Source organism: Hipposideros armiger, unplaced genomic scaffold (assembly GCF_001890085.2).
Source record: "Hipposideros armiger isolate ML-2016 unplaced genomic scaffold, ASM189008v1 scaffold_34, whole genome shotgun sequence".
Lineage (NCBI taxonomy): Eukaryota > Metazoa > Chordata > Mammalia > Chiroptera > Hipposideridae > Hipposideros > Hipposideros armiger.
Genome location: NW_017731384.1, coordinates 37,563 through 59,188, shown reverse-complemented (window position 1 = coordinate 59,188; position 21,626 = coordinate 37,563). Strand labels below are relative to the sequence as shown.

The following is a 21,626-nucleotide window of genomic DNA, read 5'->3' as shown; positions in this document are numbered from 1 at the left end:
TTCCGCCGCCGCGTTCCCGGGCGGGCGAGGCGTCAGGTGAGCTCTCACCTGGGGAGAGTTGGAGGAGGAGATGGGGGCGGGCCGGGGGCGGGCCCGAGGCGGCGGCCCCACCCGCAACGGGGCGGGGCGAGGCCGGCGAGGCCAATGGGGCGGGGGGCTCGCCGCCCCGGGGTGCAGCCAGCGCTGCTCCCTCCTCCACTCCCGCTCCGCCCCGCCCGTGTTTAAAGCCCCGCGGGCTGCTGGTGGCGGCGCTGCGAGCGCTGAGCGGCGCGAGGAGATGCTACAGGGGCTGAGCCACCAGCATCATGCGCCCCCCGCCCGCGTTGGCCCTGGCCGCGCTCTGCCTGCTGGCGCTGCCCGCCGCCGTCGCCGCCGCCTACTTCGGGTTAGTGCCCGCCGCGACCCCCGCCGGAGCCCCCAGCCCACCTGTCTCCGCCTCCTCCGGCTACTGCAGAGCCAGCTTCTCCCTCCCTCTGGCCCCGGCTGCGGTCGGATCTCGAACTCAGACCTTAGCTTCGGCGGCACGGAGCCCCACCTCGCGGTTGGATTTCGCGCCCCCAGCTCGGTCTCTGGCTTCCCGGGCTCAGACCCCCATCGCACCTTCTAGCGTCCGACGCTCTGGTACCCTTCGCTGCCGCACTTCTCACCCTCCCTGTCCGAGACCTCATCCCGCTCTGCCCGCCCCATCTCAGACCCCTGTCCAAGCTCCCGGACTCCGCACGCGTCTCGGACCCTGACCCCGTTCGCCCTGACGCGCTCTGTCCCTGCCTGTCCAGGTGTCCCTCCCCGCTCTCTGAGTCCCTCTCCAGTTCTCACTCGGCGCCCTGTCTGCCCCCGTCATGGACTCTGTTTAGCGACAATCTTTGCCTCGGGCTTCTTCCCCACCCTCTGCCTCCACCCAGCGGAGCGGAGACCCGGGGGGGCTGGGTGAGTGGGTGGGGGGGTTGTTACGGAGGCTAGGGGAGGAAAGCGCGCACATCCAAGATGAATGGAGGACCCTGCGGACCGTGTGGTGTGGGCTGGAGGCGGGAGGGAACTGTCAGCTGGGGACACCCGACCAAATCTGAGACCTGGAGTCGGGCGAATTCTCAGGAGAATGAGCAAGAGGGTGAGCAGGGAGGCGGTGTGCATATTTGGAAAAGGAGGATCAGAGTTGGGCTGACACCTGGGGAGAGAGTGGGGCGGGAGTGGGGAGTGTTTGGAGCGCGAGTTACAGGGCAGTTTTCCCTCCTCTGACTCTGAATTGCAGGGACTTGGGACAGGAGATGGGGTCGTTGCTGTGAAGGCACTTTCTGACCTCCATCCAAAGCTGGCTCCAACTGTGTGGTCTGTTACTTGCAATCATGCCCCTTTTTGTGATCTTCACCCCAAATCAGGGTGGGGTTTACAGTCTGACCACAGCAAAAGGCAAGAAAACACCAAGCAAGTGACCTGACAGAAACTGTGTTTAAGGACCTACCAGGGAGGGGCAAGTAAGGGTCTGAGGTGTCCCATGCAGGCTGGACTAAGGGCTGTGGGCTAATTTCCAGGTCATGACCCCTGCGTAAGACGTGCCTTCGCTGTGGGCAATGGCTTCTTGAAATATAAGGAAAGGGGGAGGGTTTGTCAGCCCAGACCCTAGCTCTGGGCTCAGCTTGCTGGTGACCTGGGAAGACCACTCAGTCTCTGGGCCTCAATTACCCCCCTTACAAAGGGGATGAACTTGATATGACTGAGCCTTTAGATCCAGTCCAAGAGCAGTGCACAATCACGTTTGTTTCCCGATGATTTCAGGCTTGAAGTCACTGTTGTTGCTTTAGTGGGCAGGATATAATACAGCACAGACTCTGGGTTCTGTTCCCACCCCTGCCACTTGGTAGCTGTGTGCTCTTGGCCAAGTCACTTAACCTCTCTGTGCCTCAGTTTCTCATCTGTAAAATGAGGATAATGGTAACTATTTCACATGAGGATTATGTGAGTTAGTGCATGTATTACAGGACAATATCTAGCACATAGTAAATGATCAACTAATACTAGTGATGATGATGATGATGATTGTTATTATTATTACACAGACCGGGCACAGTATCTTGATACCCCAGTCCTGACAGGGGTCTCTGAGCTAGAATGGAGAGGGTGAAGGAGAACAAATGGTGCCTGCATCCTTTTGGACACCAGCTCATTTTCACAATTCTTTTGTTTTGTTTTGGTTTTAGGGTTGGGGATGGGGTAGGGACCAGGTGGTGGGATGGAAAGGGGCTCCAGGAGGCCTGGATCACCCTGGCTGGCATGGTTGGAAGAGAAAGCAGTTTGCTGCAAGGCATAGGGTTAGGATTTGAGGGCTGCGAGCAAGGGGATAGCCTTGGAAATGACAGGGGAGATGGTAGATTAGGCCTGGGTTAAGGCTGAGAGGGGTCACGTGAGTATTGGAGCCACCTCTTCCAGGTGAGTCTGGCTGGGCAGAGCTAGCAAAGTACACTCAAGCCACCATCACCCCAGTCTGGAGAGCAGGACAAATACTCAGAGGATAAGCTAAAATTGGGACCTTGTGCTGTCACGTGTTTGGTCTCAGAGAACAAACAAGATTCAGCCTGAATTCTCACTGAGGAAGAAGCCCTGTTTGACTCAGTCAGGCCAGGATTTCCAGCTTCCCATCAAAATTTGCTCTCTGGGAGGAGTCTGTATCAGTTATCCACACGTAGTGAGAATGTGAAGCAATTGCTTCTCTCTTCTCCAGGACATTTGAATTTGAAGTCTCATTTCTGGTTATAAGGTGAAATGTTTTGGCATCTTGATAAAAGAAAGTTCAAACATCAGGAGAGCAGGTGAGGCCAATCTTCTTGGGGTCTTTGAAACCATAGAATCATAGACTTACAAGTTGGAAGTGACTGTCAAAGAGTACAACCCCTTGCTTTGAGCAGGTCATGTATTATTATCTCCATTTTTCCGATGAAACAACCGTCATCCCCAAACCACAGTGAGCCGGCAGCTGCTTCTATGGCTTTTGCATGAGCCTAGAGCCTAATCCTGTTGATGATGATAATAACATAATAACTAGTATCCCAATTTACAAATTACTTTCTCATACAGCTCTCCTCCTGGCTGATCCCCAGAGCCATTCCTGAGGTATATAGGATGGGTGTAAATAGTGCCCAAAAGGAAACCAAGGGTCAGGAAAGTTCAGTGACTCATCCAATGTCACACAGCAAATTAATGGGAGAGGCAGGATAGCAACCAAGTCCCACCTCCAGCCTGTTCTCCTTGCCCTAACAGACTCCAGAGCTGATATACTGTGTGGTCACCCAGGGGAGCAGCAGCTGTAAAGGAGCTGCAGAGCGTACTGGAGTCTTGGGTGACCCCCTCCCCTGCTTGGCTAACTCTGTCAGATCCTCTTGGCTGTGATTGGAAGGGTGAGGCCATAATATTCTCCTCTCTCCTGTTTGAGCAGTGAGACAGGATGCATTGAGCCCTGCTGGGGTGTCATGTGGGCTCCCAGAGGATGGCGTGTTGACAGTACGTTGGGAGGTTTGTCTTAGCTCTTGACAACTCTCTGGGTTATTCATGGTCAAGTTATTTGCCCCCAAGGTCTTTAGCACCTAGAGGTCCTAAGGTTCCCTGACAGGCTGGTCCTGGCGTGGAAGTCTAGGATTACTCAAGGGCTCATGTTGTGGCTCAGATGGATTGGGAATTCTGTAAATATTAACTTCTGTTATGTTTTATGAATGACCACGCACTGTATCACATGACGAGCTGGGTAAATGACAGACATTGTCATCCAATCCAGTCTTTAAGTCATACCAAGGGCTTTGTGACTAGAAATAGTTGCTGTGGCTGCAAGTTTTAAAATCATAGTTGACTTTGGTCATGCTCTTTAAGTGTGTGACCTCTGCACTGGTTGGGTTTATTTCCTCTCTGGGGATGGTACCCAGATGTTTATGAAAGCGCAGGGTTTTGAGGCGGTTAGATCTGAGTTTGAATCCTGACCTTTTCTCTTGCTAGCTGTGTGACTTTGGGGCCTTGTGCTGTTACGTGTTTGGTCTCAGAGAAGAGACAGGAGTCAGCCTGAGTTCTCGCTGAGGAAAGCCCTGTTTGACTCAGTCAGGCTGAGCTTTGGGTGATAATAATACCCATCCTAAAGGCTGGTGTGAGGCTTAATTGAGACAATTAATGAAAGGGCCTGATAGATTGCCATAGTAAGTATTGCCATACATACTAAGTGCTCAGTTCAGTGCTCAGTACTTGGTGAGGTTCTAGCCATCTTCTTGAGTGATAGAGATTTCATCATTGTGAAAAAGCAAAACACAACCTTAATTTTTTTCCCCCCAAATCAACGTTATATACAGTAAAATTCATGCATTCTAAAGCGTACAGTTTGGGTTTTAACAAATATATACCCCCATGTAGCCACCACCACAATTCCAATATGGAACATTTCCTTTATCTCAAAAGATTCTTTGCAGCCAACCCTCCCCCAGCAGCCCCAGGCCACCTCTTCTCTACCTTCTGTCACTAGATTAGTTTTGCCCACTGTAGAAGTTCATATAAATGGAATCATATGGCATATAACCTTTTGTGTCTGAATTCTTTTGTTCAAAATAAGGTTTTGAGATTCAGCTGTTGCATATCTCAGTAACATATTCCCTTTTATTGCCTAGTAGTATTTCAGTGTATAGATGTACCAAAATTTGTTTGTCCATTCATTCACCAGTTGATGTACGTTTGGATTGTTCCCAGTTTGGGCCTGTTCCAAATATAGTAGCTATGTACATGTCTTTTTGTGGGCATATTGTTTTTATTTCTCTTAGATCTATATCTAGGGCCAGATTGTTAGATCATATGATATGGACATGTTTAACTTTGTAAGACATGGTCAAATAGTATTCTAAACTGGTTGTACCATTTCACACAGCAATGTGTTAAGAGTTCCAAGTACTCCATATTCTTGCCAGTTACTCTCAAGTCTTAATTTTGCCCATTTTAGTGGGCATGGGTTGGTATCTCACCATAGTTTTAATTTGCATTTTTCCATTTGTGAATGGTGTGTTGAATATTTTTTTTATGTGAATATTGGCCATTTGACCAACAAACAATATCTTTCTTATTGGGTTGCCTTCTTATTATTGCGTTATAAAAGTTCTTTATATATTTTGGACATAAGTCCTTTGTTTTTATCCTTGTTTGTGACCTGTGTTTTCATTTTCTTATTTGTATTTTATGAAGAACAGAAGTTTTTAATTTCGACGAAGTACAATTTTTCTTATATGGTTTGTGCTTTTTGTGTGTGTCCTATCCACGAAATCTCTGCCTTCCAAAGGTTGTGAAGATTTCCTCCTATATTTTCTGTTAAATGCTTTATAGGTTCAGCTTTACACTTAGGTCTGTTGATTCTTTTTGAGTTAATGTGTGTGTATGGTGCGAGGTAAGGGTTGAAGTTTGTTTTCCTTGTGGATATCCACCTGTTCCAGCACCATTGGTTGAAAAGTTGATCCTTTCTCTATTATGATCTTTGTTGCAAATTAATTGATCCAATAAGTAAGGGTCTATTTCTGGACTTTCTATTCTGTTTCATTAATGTATATGCTTATTCGTCTGCCAATACCACACAGTCTTGTTTTTTGTTTTTTTTTTTGTAGCTGTCTAGTAAGTCTCGAAACGAAGTACTATGAATTCTCTAGCTGTCCTTCTTTTCCAAAATTGTTTTGGCTATTCTAGGTCTTTTGTATTTCCACATATTAATGCTTTAGCATCAATATGTCAATATCTACGGAAAAGCCTGCTGGGAATTTGATTGGGATTGTGCTGAATCTATAAATCAATTTATAGAAGATTGATATTCTAATGCTATTGAGTCTACTGATGTATAAACAGGCCATCTCTCTAAATATAGGGCTTTTAAAATTTCTTTCAGCAGTGTTTTATAATTTTCGGTATACATGTCTTACAAATATTTTTTATAAATTATTTTTAAGTGTTTTATGTACTTGTTTGGTATTTTTAAATTAAAACCCATTTTAAGGAATTGATTGGGTCCTGGAAAAAACAGGGTTGGAGGGAAGAAAGGGTAAAAGAAATTTTACTGCTTTGGGGTGGTGGATTACAAACTGAACATCACTGATAAAGATCATTGTGTTTGGGAAAGGAATTTAGGCCAGCTTGTCCCTGGCTGAGCTATAGCCCCCCAGCCCCGCCCCCTGCCCTCTGGAGGTGGGCTCTAGAGTTGGGCTCAGAGTAAACCAGGCTCCTCAGTGGATGGTGGTGGAGTTTTTGAGGCTGTAGAGGGGAAAAAGGAGGGGAGGGAGGCAGGGAAGGGGGACTCCTAAACTGGACTCTCTCTCCTAAGCAAGAGAGGTCCTGGTGCCTTTAGGATTATCTGCTCAGGTAGAAGTCAGACTCAAGAGGAGGTGGGCCAGGTACTGTGAGGATTACACCACCCCTCAGGCATCAGCCTGAGTAGGATTGGAGGCAGCCTAAGGCCTGGACTTGGAGTCACACAAATTGAGTTCGAATCCTTCATCCTACCACTTACTGTGACCCAGGGCAAGTCAGGTAGCTGCTCTGACTTCAGTGTTTCCCGTCTATAAAATGGGTTAATTCTTAACCTCATAGGGTTGCTGTGAGGGTTAAATAAATGTGCTGAAAAGTTATCTATATATAAGGAGTTTAAGAAATCTAGTGGTCCATCTTAGAGCATCCAAGTTAAGGAGCATCTTTAGTAAACATCTGTTCCTTCCTCTCTTCATTTTTAGCTCAGTCATTGTATAATTTGAATCTTTCCTCTGCTCAGCACTTGATGTGCATCATCTCATTTAATTATTGTGACAGCCTAGGAGATAGGTAATGGTATAAATATCTTCATTTACAGGTGGGTGGGGGAAAAGCTCAGACAGGCCAAGTGCCTTGCCCAAAGTCACACAGCTAGTGGCTGGCAGCACCAAGATTTGACTTCTAGTCTGTGAGAATCAAGAGCCAACCTCTTCATCTCTGGCTCCTGCTGCTTGTTGTGCCCCAGCTGAGGCTTCCCCTCAACACCCCCCCCACCCCCCGGGGCAGCTCTGACCCTCCGAGACCTCCACTCTGTCACCCACACTTTTCATTTGGCCTATGTCACAGGCATCTCTTGCCCGACACGTCTTAAACTCTTGTTTTGTTACCCAATTCTTCATGTGCTCATGTTTCCAATTCATGCATAGCTCCCTTTAGGCCAGTGGTTCTCAACCTGTGGGTCGCGACCCCTTTGGGGGTCGAACGACCCGTTCACAGGGGTCGCCTAAGACCATTGGAAAACAAAAAGATATTTATATTATGATTCATAACAGTAGCAAAATTACAGTTATAGAGTAGCAACGAAAATAATTTTATGGTTGGGGGGTCACCACAACATGAGGAACTGTATTAAGGGGTCGCGGCATTAGGAAGGTTGAGAACTGCTGCTTTAGGCAGAGGTCTTAGGGCCCTGCTGTTGGCTGAGTACCCCCACAGTCCTTGGCATTGCTTCCCCATCTGCAGTGAATGTCTGGGTAGGCAAAGCCCTCTCCCTTTCGCTGGTCCTTCCTCCTCCCCAGAACCTCCCTCTCTCTCACCCCATTTGTTCTTTCCTTTTCTGCTCACACCTGCCTGGCTCTCCCGAGCATACATTGCTTTGCCACGACCTGGCCTCTGCCTGGATAGGAACTAGAAGCAAAGCAGACAGCAGAAACTTGGCCCCATCAGACTCCAGAAGTCAGCCATACCTGTCCTTCCATGGGAATTGGGTGGCAGCAGAGATGAGCATAGGGGTAGGGCAGCCACTTCAAGCCCAGACCCCCTCACTGGAGACAGGAAGACTGGGGGTTGGGGGTGGGGGTGGGGAGCAGCTCAAAGAGCCAGGAGAGACTCAAGGCCCCATGTTCAGTCAGTCTTGGAAATTCCAGAGATTGGTTTTAGGGCAAGAGCAGAGAAGGCCGGTTTTCTGAACAGTTACTACAATTCCTGTGAGGCCAGGTGAGTTTCAGAATTCAAGAATTCTCAGATTTTAGAAATATACACATACCGTGTACAACATAGCATCCCTAGCAAGGTCTAGGACAACACCCATCATCAGATACTGGTTTTGCAGAAAAACATCTACATGTTGGGATAAATCAAGCCTCTGCCATATGAGCTCACCATGACCGTACAAAAACTGTAGTTCTCTGAGCTTTCTGGAGTTTGGAATTGTGGATCAAGGTTTGTGAATCTCTGGCAAACTTTCAGCTCGTGTTACCACAAGAGGTTGTGCAAGCTGAGTTTTAAAGAAAGACTTGGTCCAAGTTCTTGGCTGGTCCTCACTGGGTATCAAAAGGAGGCTCCGGCTGCCCTGAGCACAGCTCGCTCGTCCCCAGGATCTGAGGTTTCGAGGGAACCTGCCTGGCTCTCCCAGTCCCCATAAGGGCTGGGGCACTCAGGGTCTGACTGACCGTGGCCCTGAGAGCTGGCTTTGGGGAAAGCAACTGCCAGCCATGAGAGTCTAAGGGCAGGGGAGGGCGTGGCCATGTCCTCCCAGAACCTGCAAGATGGAAATTGGGAGCCAGACGACAGGACGGCCGGGGAGTAGGGTAGGGGGAAGCTGAGGGAGAGAGCCTAGAGCTACACTCTGCCTGGGGTTGGACATCTGAGGGATTTATACAATCAGCAGGTATCTGAGGAGCACCTGCTTGGGGTGCAGGATCTGGGTTGGGGTCAGGGGGCCCTCGGGGGATAAGAAACTATGATCTCTGCCAAGGAGCTTACAGGCTACTTGGAGAGACTATCTGTACAGCCCTGAGGAGGGAGAAAAAAGTGCCAATCACAAAAAGCTAATGGTGCTATCTCTGCAAAAGTGGGAGAAGACAAAGAAAGAGGGTGGTTAGAATGGGACGAGGCTGGCAAGTAAGGAGGGCTTCCTGGAGGAGGCAGACAAGCATCATAGCACGTTAGAGCTGGATGGGTCCTCTGGGTCACTTTCCCCAGTCTCTGCATTTTTGAGCCAAGTGTTGAAAAAGGCAGAGGCTATAATAGTCCACGGGCTCCATGAGGGCTTTTGGACTGGGAAAGGCATCCCAGGTAGGGGTTGCAGTGTTAAGAAAGGCGTGGAGGTTGAACTGAGAGGCAGGGCAGGAGGGCAAGGAAGAAACTGGCCTATCCTGAGGGGAGGGGCCTCTGCTGTGAGTCCAGGATGGTCCAAGGTGGGAAGTTGTCCTGGTCTTGTTCTGGAGGAACCCATTCTACCCCCGAGGGTGCACTGCCTGGGGCTCTCCTGGACAACCCTGGCACTCCATAGGCATTTTAGGGAGTGACTCTTTGCCCAGGTTGGTAGGTTCCTCCTATCCCTGGAGTTGAGGGGAGGGGTAAGGAGGGGTGTGAGCCATCCCTGGGAGCTGCAGGAAGACACATGGAATCTGCAGCGTGGGGCATCTCTGCCCGGAGCATCTGCAAACAATGGAACTGTCCTCATCACAGAGTGATCACACCTGAGCCAGTCCCCAGGGTCCTTTTCCAGGACCCATAGCCCAGCCCGAGCCTGCCGGTCCATGGGAAAGAGGGTGACCACTCCAGAGCCTGCCAAGTTAGTTATAGTTAGTTGGTCAACTTGCCATGTTTAGATAACTTGGCAGAAGTTACCCAGTCCAGGATCTAGGGTCTCATGGTTGGGGCAGAACAGGATGGCGGTGCTGGCTGCCACAAGGAGATACAGTCTCCGTAACTGCTTTCCTTTCCTTGCAGTGCCCATCCCATGCCTCCTACACTGCTACTCACCGGGGGCAGGGCTGGGCCTGTGAACCCGAGAAGGTGGGAAGCTTGTCTTTAAGGCTCCTGGCCTTCCTTTCCTCTTCCCCCTCCTCACCCCAGGCTCCCCCTTTTTCTCTTCACAACCCCAGTCCCTCTCCTTTGATCTTTCTCCTATCTAGCGAAGTATGTTCTCAGACACTGGCGTTATAGCAGACTCTCCCACTTTAGTATGAATAGGCAGGTTGCTTCTCTAAAGCCAGAAACTTCATTTCTGACTTGTGGCTGAGAAGAGAGTGTGTTTCAGACCAGGGAAAATAGTCTTTTAAACAAAGGGTCCTATTCTCCCTCCGGCTGCCCAGGGAGCTAACAGAGTCCTGAACGGCTTCCTGTCCTTCAAACCTACCTGTCTCCTGTTCCTAGCACCCTAGACATTTGCTGTGGGATGGTTGATTTTGCTTCCCTGAAATGTTACATGGAAACTGAAAGCAGACACCGCCAGGCCTGATAGAAGCAGTCCTAGGGGCACCGTCCTAGCCCCGCCACTAATGCAGTGGGTCACCTTGGACAATAGATCTTACACGAGCTCCCAAGGCACCAGACAGGTCAAAGCAGAGACTCGCACACTTGACAAAACCTCTTGTCCTTCTTCCCGTCCGCAGAAGCCTCTGAGATACCTCCCAGGAGCCATCAGGAATAAAACCTCTGGACTAGGTGATCTTAAAGAGTTTCTGCAGCCCTAAAATATATGATTCAAATAGTGTACATTTGGGTCCAGCCAGGGAACTGGGGGAGATGTAGACATGAAGGATTTCTCTGCACAGGAATGACTTTTGAAACCCTCCATGCCACCTGATCCATGCATGTCACTGACGCTGACGAAGGCTTCCTCTCCTCAGCTTCAGCCTAGGCCTGCGTGGAGAGGGAGCAAGACAGGAAGGAAGGAGGGGAAAGCACTTCCTCCCCAGGTGTTCCAGTAGCTACACTCTGAATACTGGAGATGGTTGAGATGCAAAGCACGCTTGCTGTGTGGGCTGCTTGCTGAGCTCATGAGCACAGTCTTTCTCCCATGCCATCCTCAGTGGGCAGCCCAGTCTGCAGCTGTGAAACAGCAAGTGGAGCTGTTCTTAGAGAGACAAAGCCCACAGCTGGGACAGGCTCTTTCTGTCTGAGCCAGAGATGGGGTGTGGGACAAAGCAGTGTGGGAGGGTGAGGCTCTGGTGGGCTCCTGGGGGTGGGCATCATGGTGACTGGATTTACTTCTCGTGAGGTGGGTTCTGAGGTTAAGAGCTGGGGAGGAAAAGAAGGCTGGACCCAGGAGAGGCTGAGGGGGAACCCAGACGGGGAAGGCGTGAGTGGTCTGGTTTATTCTGGTCTTCTGTGGATCGACCTGGCATGAAGCTGATGCTCAATAAAGTCCTTCATATTAATATGTCAGTGAATGAGTTAGTGAGTGAAAGGAGGGGATGGAGGGAGTTGGAGTGCAGGTAGGAAACGGTAGCTGCCGAATTCGCCAGGCTGCTCATTAAGGACATCTTCTTGGAGGACCTGTGAGATGACACTGGAATCCAGGAGAGGAGACAGGAGTCTGCAAGATGAAGGGAAGGCCGTGCTGCTGAGCACATCCCATGACAGGAGGAGGAGAGAGAAGCCTAGAGTGGTTGTTGAGGGTCCCTCCCCCTCTGAAGAAAGACTGCCCAGCCACAGCCATGGCCCTCTTGTCCTGGGCCAGTCACTGCCCTCACTAACTCTCTCAGCTGGGAAGAGTTGGGGAGTAGACAGCATGGGTGGGGGGTGGCGAGTGTGGATGAGTGTGTGTGTGTGTGTGTGTGTGTGTGTGTGTGTGTGTAGGGGGTTTATGAGGGCCTGAGAGGTGGGCTGAGATGTTTGAGATGAAAGCACAAAGGGAGCACTTACCATGAAAATGGCCCTGCAGCGGAAGCCTGTTATCAGAGCATCTAATGGAGTTTTGCAGGGCCAAGGCCAATGCTCCAGGCAGGGCAAAGCTTTCCTGGTTCCCAGGCAGCTGCCCGCAGTTGGCATGGGCCCTGGTGCCAGGCACAACTTCTGGCCCCTCCAGCTAAGGGTCCAAACACGCTGGCACAACCTGGTGCCCTGGGAACCACCAGCCTTGTCCTGCACCACCCACCCACATCCTGGGGGTGACCTCCTCTGGAACCATCAGATCCTCTGGAGCAGAAACAAGGGTGGGGGTGGGGATGGAAGAACAGAGCCTGGGGCACCCCCAGGTGATGGAAAGTGCGCTCCACCTGTTGGGTCTGGGAGCTTCCTCCTGCCTCTCCCCCACTCCCAGGCTTCCCACGGCAGGCAGGATGGGGACTGGCCGAGGTCATGTTCTCACACAGACAGAGACAGGAGTTCTGATCTGGGGCCCTGAGCAGCTACTGATAGTTCCTTGGGGAGCTGGGTTTGTTCAAAGCTTTCTTCTCCTTCCCCTGCCCCTTGGGGCCTTGGGAGAGTTTTGAGTACTCTTGAATCCAGCCACGTTCTCTCCATACTGTGAGCCCCTGGAGGGCAGAAGAGGGTCCCAGCACCCAGTACATAGTAGGTGCTTAAGAATGACGCTTGCCTGGAGTTTACTTTGTGCCAGGCGCTGTACTAAGAGCTTTAAAAATGTGAACTCCTTTCATCCTCAAGACAACCCTGCAAGGGAGGTACTGTGATTATCTGCATTTTACAGATGAGGCTCAGGGAGGTGGAGTCCCTTGCCCAAGGTGGCACAACTAATAAGAGGTGGATTTGAACCCAAGCAATCTGGCTCCAGTCATCCTCTTCCACTAGTTAACATGTATTTGTTAGATGGAATGAACTCAGGTGGTGAGTGGATGTCCCTGAGGTCACCAATAAATGAGGGCAGACCTGGGACCCAACTACTCAGACCAGAACAGCCTTGGGGGCTTAAGGTCCTTGGGTTCCCACACTCCAGCAGGTGGTAGGTGATTGTTCCAGGATGAGCCCCATTTCTTCTCAGGGGGTTGATGGTGCCAGGTGTTTTGCTAACAGGAAACCAAAGTAGTCTCCTGAGAAGCTTTCCTCAAAGGCTGGAGAACCTTCTTTTGCTTCCTTCAAGGTCATCCCAGATGGGGTGGCTTTTGCCAAAACTGTGGATGGGATGAGCATGGGGGAATGTGAAAAGAGACCGGCGGGAAGGGCCAGGAGTGGACAGACTGGGGGTGTGTGGGAGTGGGGAGTTATGTAAGATGGAGCCCTGAGGGGCACCCTTTGGGTTTTTCCACTCTGAGGGAAGACAAAGTGGTCTGGGAAGTGGCTGGGGATGCTCTGGGGTCAAAGCCAGAGGCATCTCATTGTGTGGGGGTGGGGCTTCTGGTCTTATTAACCTTAGTGCCATGGGCCAAGGGTACAGGGAATGGAAGGACAGACTGGGGGCAAAGAAAAGAGGAGAATGGAGCTGGTCACTTGGCAGTGTTGCTTTTTTAATAGGAAAAGAGAGGCTGGAAGTCAGCCTGGGGGAGCCCAACTGAAAGCAGGAATGGGGGAGACCAGCTGGGCCAAAGCAGGTGCAACTGATGAGGAGGGATGGTTCCCAGGCGTCTCAGGATCGCTTGAGTCAGAAGTCTGAGAAGCTCCTATCTGCCAGCTTAGAATAGCAATTAGCAAGTTCCCAAAGTACCTGTCCTCTGCTCTTCAGTTCAGAACACTGGTCACTGCTTTGGCCAATGGCATTTGACCTGACTGTGGAGCAGTGTTTTTTTTAAAACCTCCAGTTTTGTCTGGATTTATTAGACTAATGAACCTCACTTGATCTTCTCATGTTTACCCCGCTGGGAGCTCAACTAACATGAGGGCAATTGAGATTTTCTCAGGCCTGGGGGAGCCAGGGAGTTGAGTTTCTTCAAGGGGCGGGGGAGGGGGGAAGGGTGGTAATCTTGCCCACTGGCCCAGGAATAGACTGGACCCTGCACCACCTAGAATTCTTCTGAGGTCCAGGAAGAAACCCTCCCTAGCACATGGGCATATGTAGGAGAGTTCACAAGCACCATTTAAAGAAATGCCTTGAAGTGCTTTCTAAATTTGATGTCATGGCCCTATTTCTTCAAAGAAAGTATGATCTTAGACCACAAAGTAGAAAACAAATAAGAGGGAAACGGGGTCCTGGAAGGGCTCCCAGCTGTCTTCCTAGGCCCTGCAGGGCATTGCCAAGGAGCCTTCTTTGAGACAAGCCCTGGGCAGACCAAGGCCCAGCATGGCCTGAGGCCCTTGTGCGGTTGGCTGCCTTTCCTGACCATTAATCACTACTAAGTGTCATTACCGCTAATAAAATTAACCGACTTTATACTGGACTCCTGGGGCCATCAATCACAGGGTCTATTACATGAAATTAAAAAAAGAGAAAAAAAAAAAAGGTGCCTATGGATTGGGAAAGGGTGCCCAGCCTGGCTCACAAGTGCAGCCTAGGGCACGCTGGTACTCCATAGCTGTCAGAAGGTCATTATCAGGGACGGCATCCTTAGTTAGACAAACCAACTCCAAGCCTTGACACTGTACTACAGGTAGGAGTGTCTCAGGCAAGAATGTGGTTGACCTCAGGAAGACTCTAGGACCAGGGGCTGAAGTGCTTTCCAAATTCTTCTTCCCACTTTCACCTCCGCTTCCCTTGATGCCTTTCATTCATTCTTTCTCTCTCTTTAGACCAGCTTCCTCTTTTTATCTCCTGAGTTACAGGCCTAGTCACCCAAAGAAAGAAAAAGAGAGAAAGTGCTCTCTTAATTCAAATTCCAAATTCCCAGAGAAAGGACTGATTGGCCCATCTTGGGTCATGTGATCCTCATTGGCCCAATCAACAGGCCAGACCAGCAAGGTCATGTGGTATAAAATGGCCTACAAGGGCCACATGATAACCATCGATAAAAGGAACAGGTAGACAGCCAACCCAGCAAGTGACCACAATTGTAATTTAAAGGGCTTAGCAATGAGCACTCAAAAAGTGGTAGATAATATAATGTATAATGTAGCTATAATGATATAATAATAATAGCTATTCTTCTTAAAATGGCATTTGAGACAGGCCTTGAAGGATGTGTAGCCCCATTGGTCAAAATTCCCATCACTCCCTGCTTGTTCTCTCATCTGTCAATCAGCTGCTACAAGGAAGGTCCCAATTTCTGAAACACAGGAACTGTGTGAGCAGAAGTTGTCTCTCACATCAGCCCATGGTGTGGAGGAGGACATTTGAGGGGTAGATGGCTGCTGCCTCTGCTCCCTGCAACCCCTGAGTGGCCCTCCATACTGAAAACCAGTCAGGGTGGGACCTCCTCAGCTGGAGTTGCCATCAGGTTCTGCTGTGGACCTGCCAAGGGTCAAGCTCTAAGGGTTTCCTGCCAGGCTGCAGGGAGGGGTTTGGGTATAGACCTGGTGGACTGGAAATTTACCCATTTGCCCCCAGATTAATGATTAACGGGTCCCGGCCCTCACCCTGTCTGGGAGGGGAACCCAGGGCCAGGCTGGGCCAGGAGGAGTCTGATAGCATCTGTCTCTGCTCAGAGGTTTCAGAGATATGCTCCACACTGGGTTGGCTGCATCTGATGGATTTGGAATCTATGGGTACTTTCGGGGGGCACCTGGGACCTGGCCAGGATGCACACCCTCTCTGGGGCAGACAGGGAGAGGGTGTGGCATCCAGCCAGATGTCCTGGCTGGGGCAGGTTGCTCCAAACAGGAGCGCTGTGCCCTTGACTCCACGGGACGTAGGCCTTTCTGACCACTCAGGCTTGGCCAGGGCTTGCCTTGGCCGGTGGCACATGAGCAGGAGTGACAAGTGCCACATCCAAGCAAAAGCTTGAAGAGCCATCGCTCTTTAAGAGCCACCTTTCCTCTTGTACCTTGGCTCTGAGGCTGGCATGTTCCAGAAACGGGCTGCCTCCTGGGTCCAGGATGATTTATATTCCACCCACACTGAGGGCCACCAGGGTACAGGACAGTAAATATTTTGAACCAGTGGAACCATTTCACAGAGAGCTTCTGAGGAGAGCGAAGGTGAGTTCTAATTCTAGTTCCCACTGTGTTGCTTATCAGCTGGGTGACGCAGGCCATTCTCTGCCTCTTCCTAAAACATCTGTTTCCTTATCTGGACAAAGGGAAGATTCTGTCAAAGTTAGAGAATAAAGCATCTTGCAAGAGAAAAGAATTTTGAGAAACTCCAGCTAGTAGGGAGGTGAACCAACATGTCCCAGGCTCCGTGGCTAGTACTTTTCATGCAATCCTCCCAGCAGCCTCAGGAGGTAGAGAGGATCACTACTTACACTTTCCGGAGCAGAAAAGCAAAGCTTCAAGATTTATAGCTAGGAAATAAGTGGGGGTCAGGCTTAAAACCTGGCCTGGGACTCCAGAATCCACGGACTTTCAGTTAGAGAAGAAGAAGCCTGGGGCTGATGGCCTGATGGAAATTCAGCTCCTTCACCTTCATCCACCCGTCTGTCAGTCTGCCCGTCCATCAACCTACCCACCTCTTCCCTTCTTCCCACGCATTCTTTCCTCCAGCCAGGTATTCCCCAACCATCTCTTTGTAACAGGCACTGAGTGGCCAGATGGTTGAAGATCTATCTGGGAATGATGCAAACAAGTTGGGATGGGTTTACTTGGGTGGCAACATAACGTAAGAGAGAGAGGGCTATCAGGGAGATGCGCTGGGAATCTGCTCAACATCTGCACCCCGCCGCCTGCCCCCTCTTAGGACTGTGGGCTCCCCGCCAGGCAGCAGCCAATACCACATGCAGTATTTCCCAAACTTCCCTCATCATCCAAGCTGCCCAAGGATGTGGTAAATACGCAGGTCCCCAGGCCCCACTCCAGAACAACAGAAGCACCCCAGATGATGGTTCGATTGGGAAATTTGAGAAACCGGGTGGGTAAGAAAAGCAGAGACTTTGGCATCTGGGTTTGAGATCCCACACTAGCCCTTGTTGTAAGCACCTTGGTTTCCTACTCTACAAAATGGGGACATACCCCATGGGGCCAGCCTCCCTCCTAGAAGGGCAAATAATGAAGTCCCCAAGAAGGCCCCCTTCCCTTCACCTGCCTATGTCCTCAGGGAGGGATTGTCATCCTCTATGTCCCCTCCCCCACCCCACCCCCATCACAATCCCCAAGGATCACAGGTCTCCTTTCTCTCGCCCCTTTTAGCCTGACTGGGCGGGAAGTCCTGACACCCTTTCCAGGGCTGGACACGGCGGCAGCCCCAGCGCAGGGCGGGGCCCACCTGAAGCAGTGTGACCTGCTGAAGCTGTCCCGTCGGCAGAAGCAGCTCTGTCGGCGGGAGCCCGGTCTGGCTGAGACCCTTCAGGACGCTGCCCACCTAAGCCTGCTAGAGTGCCAGTTCCAGTTCCGGCACGAGCGCTGGAATTGCAGCCTGGAGGGGAGGACGGGCCTGCTCAAAAGAGGTAAGGAGGACAGCTAAGGAGAAGGGCTGGGAGGAGGAGGGCTGGAAGGAAGGAGGGCTGGGAGGGAAGCTACCCTTCCCTCACCGTTGTAATAAAAATGTGGCACCTAGGCTACACTGCTCTTGCAAACCCAGCACAGTCCCAAGTGAGAGGAGTCCTGGGAGTTAATAAGGCCCAGATAGTCCCTCAGTTTTGGGGAACAGAGGAGCAAGGAGGACACAGGAGAAGAGGAGGCATAGCCCACCCTGGAGGAGCCCACAGAGGAGATGGCTGGCACCCCAGGCCCCTCCCTCAGCCTCCTTCACATACAAACACACACAACAAGGTACAAGACCATATAACCATGGAAGGCAGTTAATAACTGGCCAAATAACACGACAGGCCGAATTCATTTGTTCACTCCTTCACCTGTTTCTTCATCACTTCTATTGATCCATCTTTCCTTCCCTCCCTCTCTCCCTCCTCCCGCCCTCCCTCCACACCTCCACCTGGCCATCTGTTCCCTAAGCATCACTGAGCCAGGCGCTGTGCTGGGCGCTGGAGGCACAGAGCTGATCAAGACCCCTTCTGCTCTCGCAAAGCATACAGCCTAAGGGAAAAACAGGTCATCCCGTGGCTCCATCACCAAGCAGCAGGGGCTATAGCAGGGACTTTTACAAAAAGGCAGCCATGGTATATAGGAGCCCCCTCGAGGCCAGTGCTCTCCATGGCTGGTCTGGGGCGGAGCTGCCCCCCACCCCCCCCACACACACACAGTGTCACCAGCATGCCAGGTACATAGGAGAGAGCAGACAGAAGGTAGCAAGTTCATGGGGAAAGCCCAGTTTGGGCCACACCCCAACAATGCAAGCGTTGCAATGATCCCAGAAGTGGGTGGATGGTCAGACTGAGATAAGTCAAGCAGGAAACCCAAGGTCACTGTCATTGAATCCCTCCATAGTCAGCAACAGAGAATGACATCTGAGGGCTATTATAAAGCACAGGAGGCCCACAGGGCGTATTTCAGGAGATCTGGGGCTTCAGAAATGGCTTAGTCCAACTTGCTCACACATTGACCTGGAGTCGATATCAGTGGCTTAGCCCCAGCTTTGCCCCTCAGCAGGTGCCTAAGTCACTTTTCTTTGCATCTCAGTGTTCTCATCTGTTCCCTTGTCCTGCCACCTGGGGAGTCTGGGCACACACGCCACAGTGAATTTGAAAGTCCCATTTAAACAGCAACCTGCAGCCTGAGTTTAAGGGGCAGGTGTTGGGGAGGCTGCCGTGAGCCATGTCTGCAGGTTCACACACCCCTCCTTACATACCACGGGCAGCCTCTAAGCCCACTCTCCTTCTCCCTCCCGGATGCCCCCCTGTGCCCGGCCCAGGTTTCAAGGAGACAGCCTTCCTGTATGCAGTGTCCTCGGCCGCCCTCACCCACACTCTGGCCCGGGCCTGCAGTGCTGGGCGCATGGAGCGCTGTACCTGCGATGACTCTCCGGGCCTGGAGAGCCGGCAGGCCTGGCAGTGGGGCGTGTGCGGTGACAACCTCAAGTATAGCACCAAGTTCCTGAGCAACTTCCTGGGGCCCAAGAGAGGAAGCAAAGACTTGCGGGCACGGGCAGACGCCCACAACACCCACGTGGGCATCAAGGTGAGCATGTTCCCGGGTGGTCCAAAGCCCTTCCCAGCCAGGTTGCAGGGCCGGGGACCAAGGTCTGTAGGAGGCCTGGCCCCCCACCCAGCACACACCCAGAGCCATCTCAGGACGAATCTCATTCTTTCAACCAACATTCCTTGGGCATCTACTCTGGACAATTACCAGGGATCAGGAAGCAGGAAAGGGTCCTAGGTGTCATCCTGGGGGCCATGGTGAGGCAGGAACATGTTTGGAGAGGGGTGTCCATTCCAAGGACTGGCCTTCCTGAAGGTCTTAGAAGCCAAGATAGTTGGCTGGTCTGGTGTAACCCCCATGCCTCCAATTTTACAAATGGGAAGAGGAGGAGGCCCAGAGGAGAGAAGGGGCTTAGCTAAGGCCACACAGTAGCGGGAGGATTAGACAGTAAAAAGTATTTAGGTCTATCGGGATAAGAAGACTGGGAGAGGCTAGGGCTTCAGTTCTGTAGGAAACTGAGTTCCGCATTCTGTGCACTCATCACTGAGCTGGTGTAAACCAGGGCTGCTGCATTCAGTTGTGTGGGCTGTCTACTCCACACGAACTCTGAGCCAACGGGAGGGGCTGGGGCTGAGATCCGGTCCACACTGCTCTCACTCAGGTGTGCATGTTGACACAGGACTGCCTCTGCCCAGTGGAAGGGGAGCCTTGGGCTAATTTGCACAAAGGTGGCACATGGGCCAGCTTGAGCCCTATCTGTCCCCCTCGTATGAACCTCCCCCTGTCTCTTTCCCATCCTGCCACACCCCTGCCAGTACTGGGGCTCTGGGGGTCAGCTTGGACTGTGGGCCCTGGGCCTCTGACCACGCCTCCATTCTGCCTCTCCTCGCAGGCTGTGAAGAGTGGCCTCAGGACTACCTGTAAGTGCCACGGTGTGTCAGGCTCCTGTGCTGTGCGCACTTGCTGGAAACAGCTCTCCCCATTCCGAGAGACGGGCCAGGCGTTGAAGCTGCGCTATGACTCAGCCGTCAAGGTGTCCAGTGCCACGAATGAGGCCTTGGGCCGGCTGGAGCTGTGGGCACCCGCCAGGCCAGGCAGTCCCACCAAGGGCCTGGCCCCCCGGCCCGGGGACCTGGTCTACATGGAGGACTCACCCAGCTTCTGCCGGCCCAGCAAGTACTCCCCTGGCACAGCAGGCAGAGTGTGCTCCCGGGAGGCCAGCTGCAGCAGCCTGTGCTGCGGGCGGGGCTATGATACCCAGAGCCGCCTGGTGGCCTTCTCCTGCCACTGCCAGGTGCAGTGGTGCTGCTACGTGGAGTGCCAGCAGTGTGTGCAGGAGGAGCTCGTGTACACCTGTAAGCACTAGGGCTGCTTCCCAGTGTGTTGGCAGGGCACTGCCAGGACCTCACTCGGCGCCCAGCCCCCTTGAGGCCATCCAGCTGTCCAGCCGGCCCCTCCGGGCAGGTACACCAGCGCGCAGGCACTCACTGATGCACGTGCCCGTGCACACCGACTCCTCTCTCCACTGGGCCTTGGCAGTCCTCCCCTCCTTCAACACTCAGCAATGAGAGGTGCAGGCCCCACCCCTGAACCAGAGGGCCCCCAGCCTTTTGGAGGACTTGGACCAGGAAGGCAGAGTGGGAAAGACGTGGAGGGAAATAAGGAAACCAGGAGGAGGCAGGACCAAGGTGTTGGAAGGGAGAGAGGCAATATCCCGCTATCTCGATCCTAGGATGAATGGTCGAGAGCCAGCAAGATGCTGGGAGGTGAGCTCCTAGCCCAGGAAAGTACAGGGAGCACTGTCAGATGGAAGCAAAGGCTGGCGTCTGGCTGGGATGGGTCAGTCCAGCTCTTGGGCCAGCTCAGGTCACAGTGAGCCCAGGGCCCACACACTGTCACTATCCGCATGGCTTCACTGTGCTAGAGATGGGGGTGGGGTGGGGTGGGGGTGGGGGTGACGGGACCTGCTGATTTGGAGAAAAGAAAGCTTTCTGGGCTTCAGTGGACCCAAGTCAGATATGTGTCCTGGAACCCTGTGTCCTTGATTTCATTTTTAAAATATGCCTGTGCTGAGGCCTCATTCTTGTCTTGAGAGCTGTTATCCAGCTCTGCTCAGTAAGATCACCAATGGACACAAGACCAGTAGGGAGAGCCAGTCCCCAGGGTGGGGCTCAGACAGTGCACTGAGATTGCACAGGGAGACAGTGACTCTTCCCCATATTCCCTGGAACATAGAACCTTTAGTCCCAGCCCAGAAGAGGGTGACAGCCCCCTGGTGCCAGGCAGAGACATGGCGAGCTCTGTTTCTCAGCCTCTTCTTGAGCCTGCTTTGATCAACTCCCTGTGGCTGGGGTCCCCATATGCTGTGAGGCCCCAACATGGCTAACATTCGTGATGTAGAAGAGGTGATTTGTGGGCTCTGATTCCAGTTACATTTCTACTCTTATGGCCACTCATCTTATTAATGTTTTTGTCCTGGCTGGATGTATCTGGCTGGAGGTATAGGCATGTGAAAGTCTTGCTAAGCTTGGTTTTTTGGGGGACCCTTCATTTACAGGTGGCCCCTCCCTTTGGCTTTCACCCGAGAAACGGAAGTGACTTTGCTAATTTCCTCCGTTGCTGTAGACATTTCCAGGGCGATTACCAAGGCCCCGTGTAGGAGGAGAAAGAAGCTTGGCGCGCGCGCGCACACACACACACACACTCACACACTCACACACACATACACATACACACACTCACACATACACACACACTCACACATACACACACACACACACACTCACACACTCACACACACATACACACACACACACCCTTTGGACCTGCCAGGCCAAGGGTTCCCGTTCAGCAGTGTACCCCTTGGCTCAGGACCAGGACCTTGCAGGGATCACTTTGCTGGAGGCTGCGTGCTT

General features: G+C 52.0%; 1 protein-coding gene across 1 annotated transcript; it reads left to right on the top strand.

Annotated features, from left to right (window-relative positions):
• Positions 1-250: 250 nt before the first annotated feature.
• WNT9B (Wnt family member 9B) lies at positions 251-20,631 on the top strand. Its single transcript, XM_019637681.1, has 4 exons — positions 251-385; positions 16,864-17,120; positions 18,485-18,750; positions 19,604-20,631. Exons 1-4 carry the CDS (start codon positions 306-308, stop codon positions 20,075-20,077), a joined length of 1,077 nt encoding a protein of 358 aa, XP_019493226.1. The 5' UTR covers positions 251-305; the 3' UTR covers positions 20,078-20,631.
• The last annotated feature ends 995 nt before the right edge of the window (positions 20,632-21,626 follow it).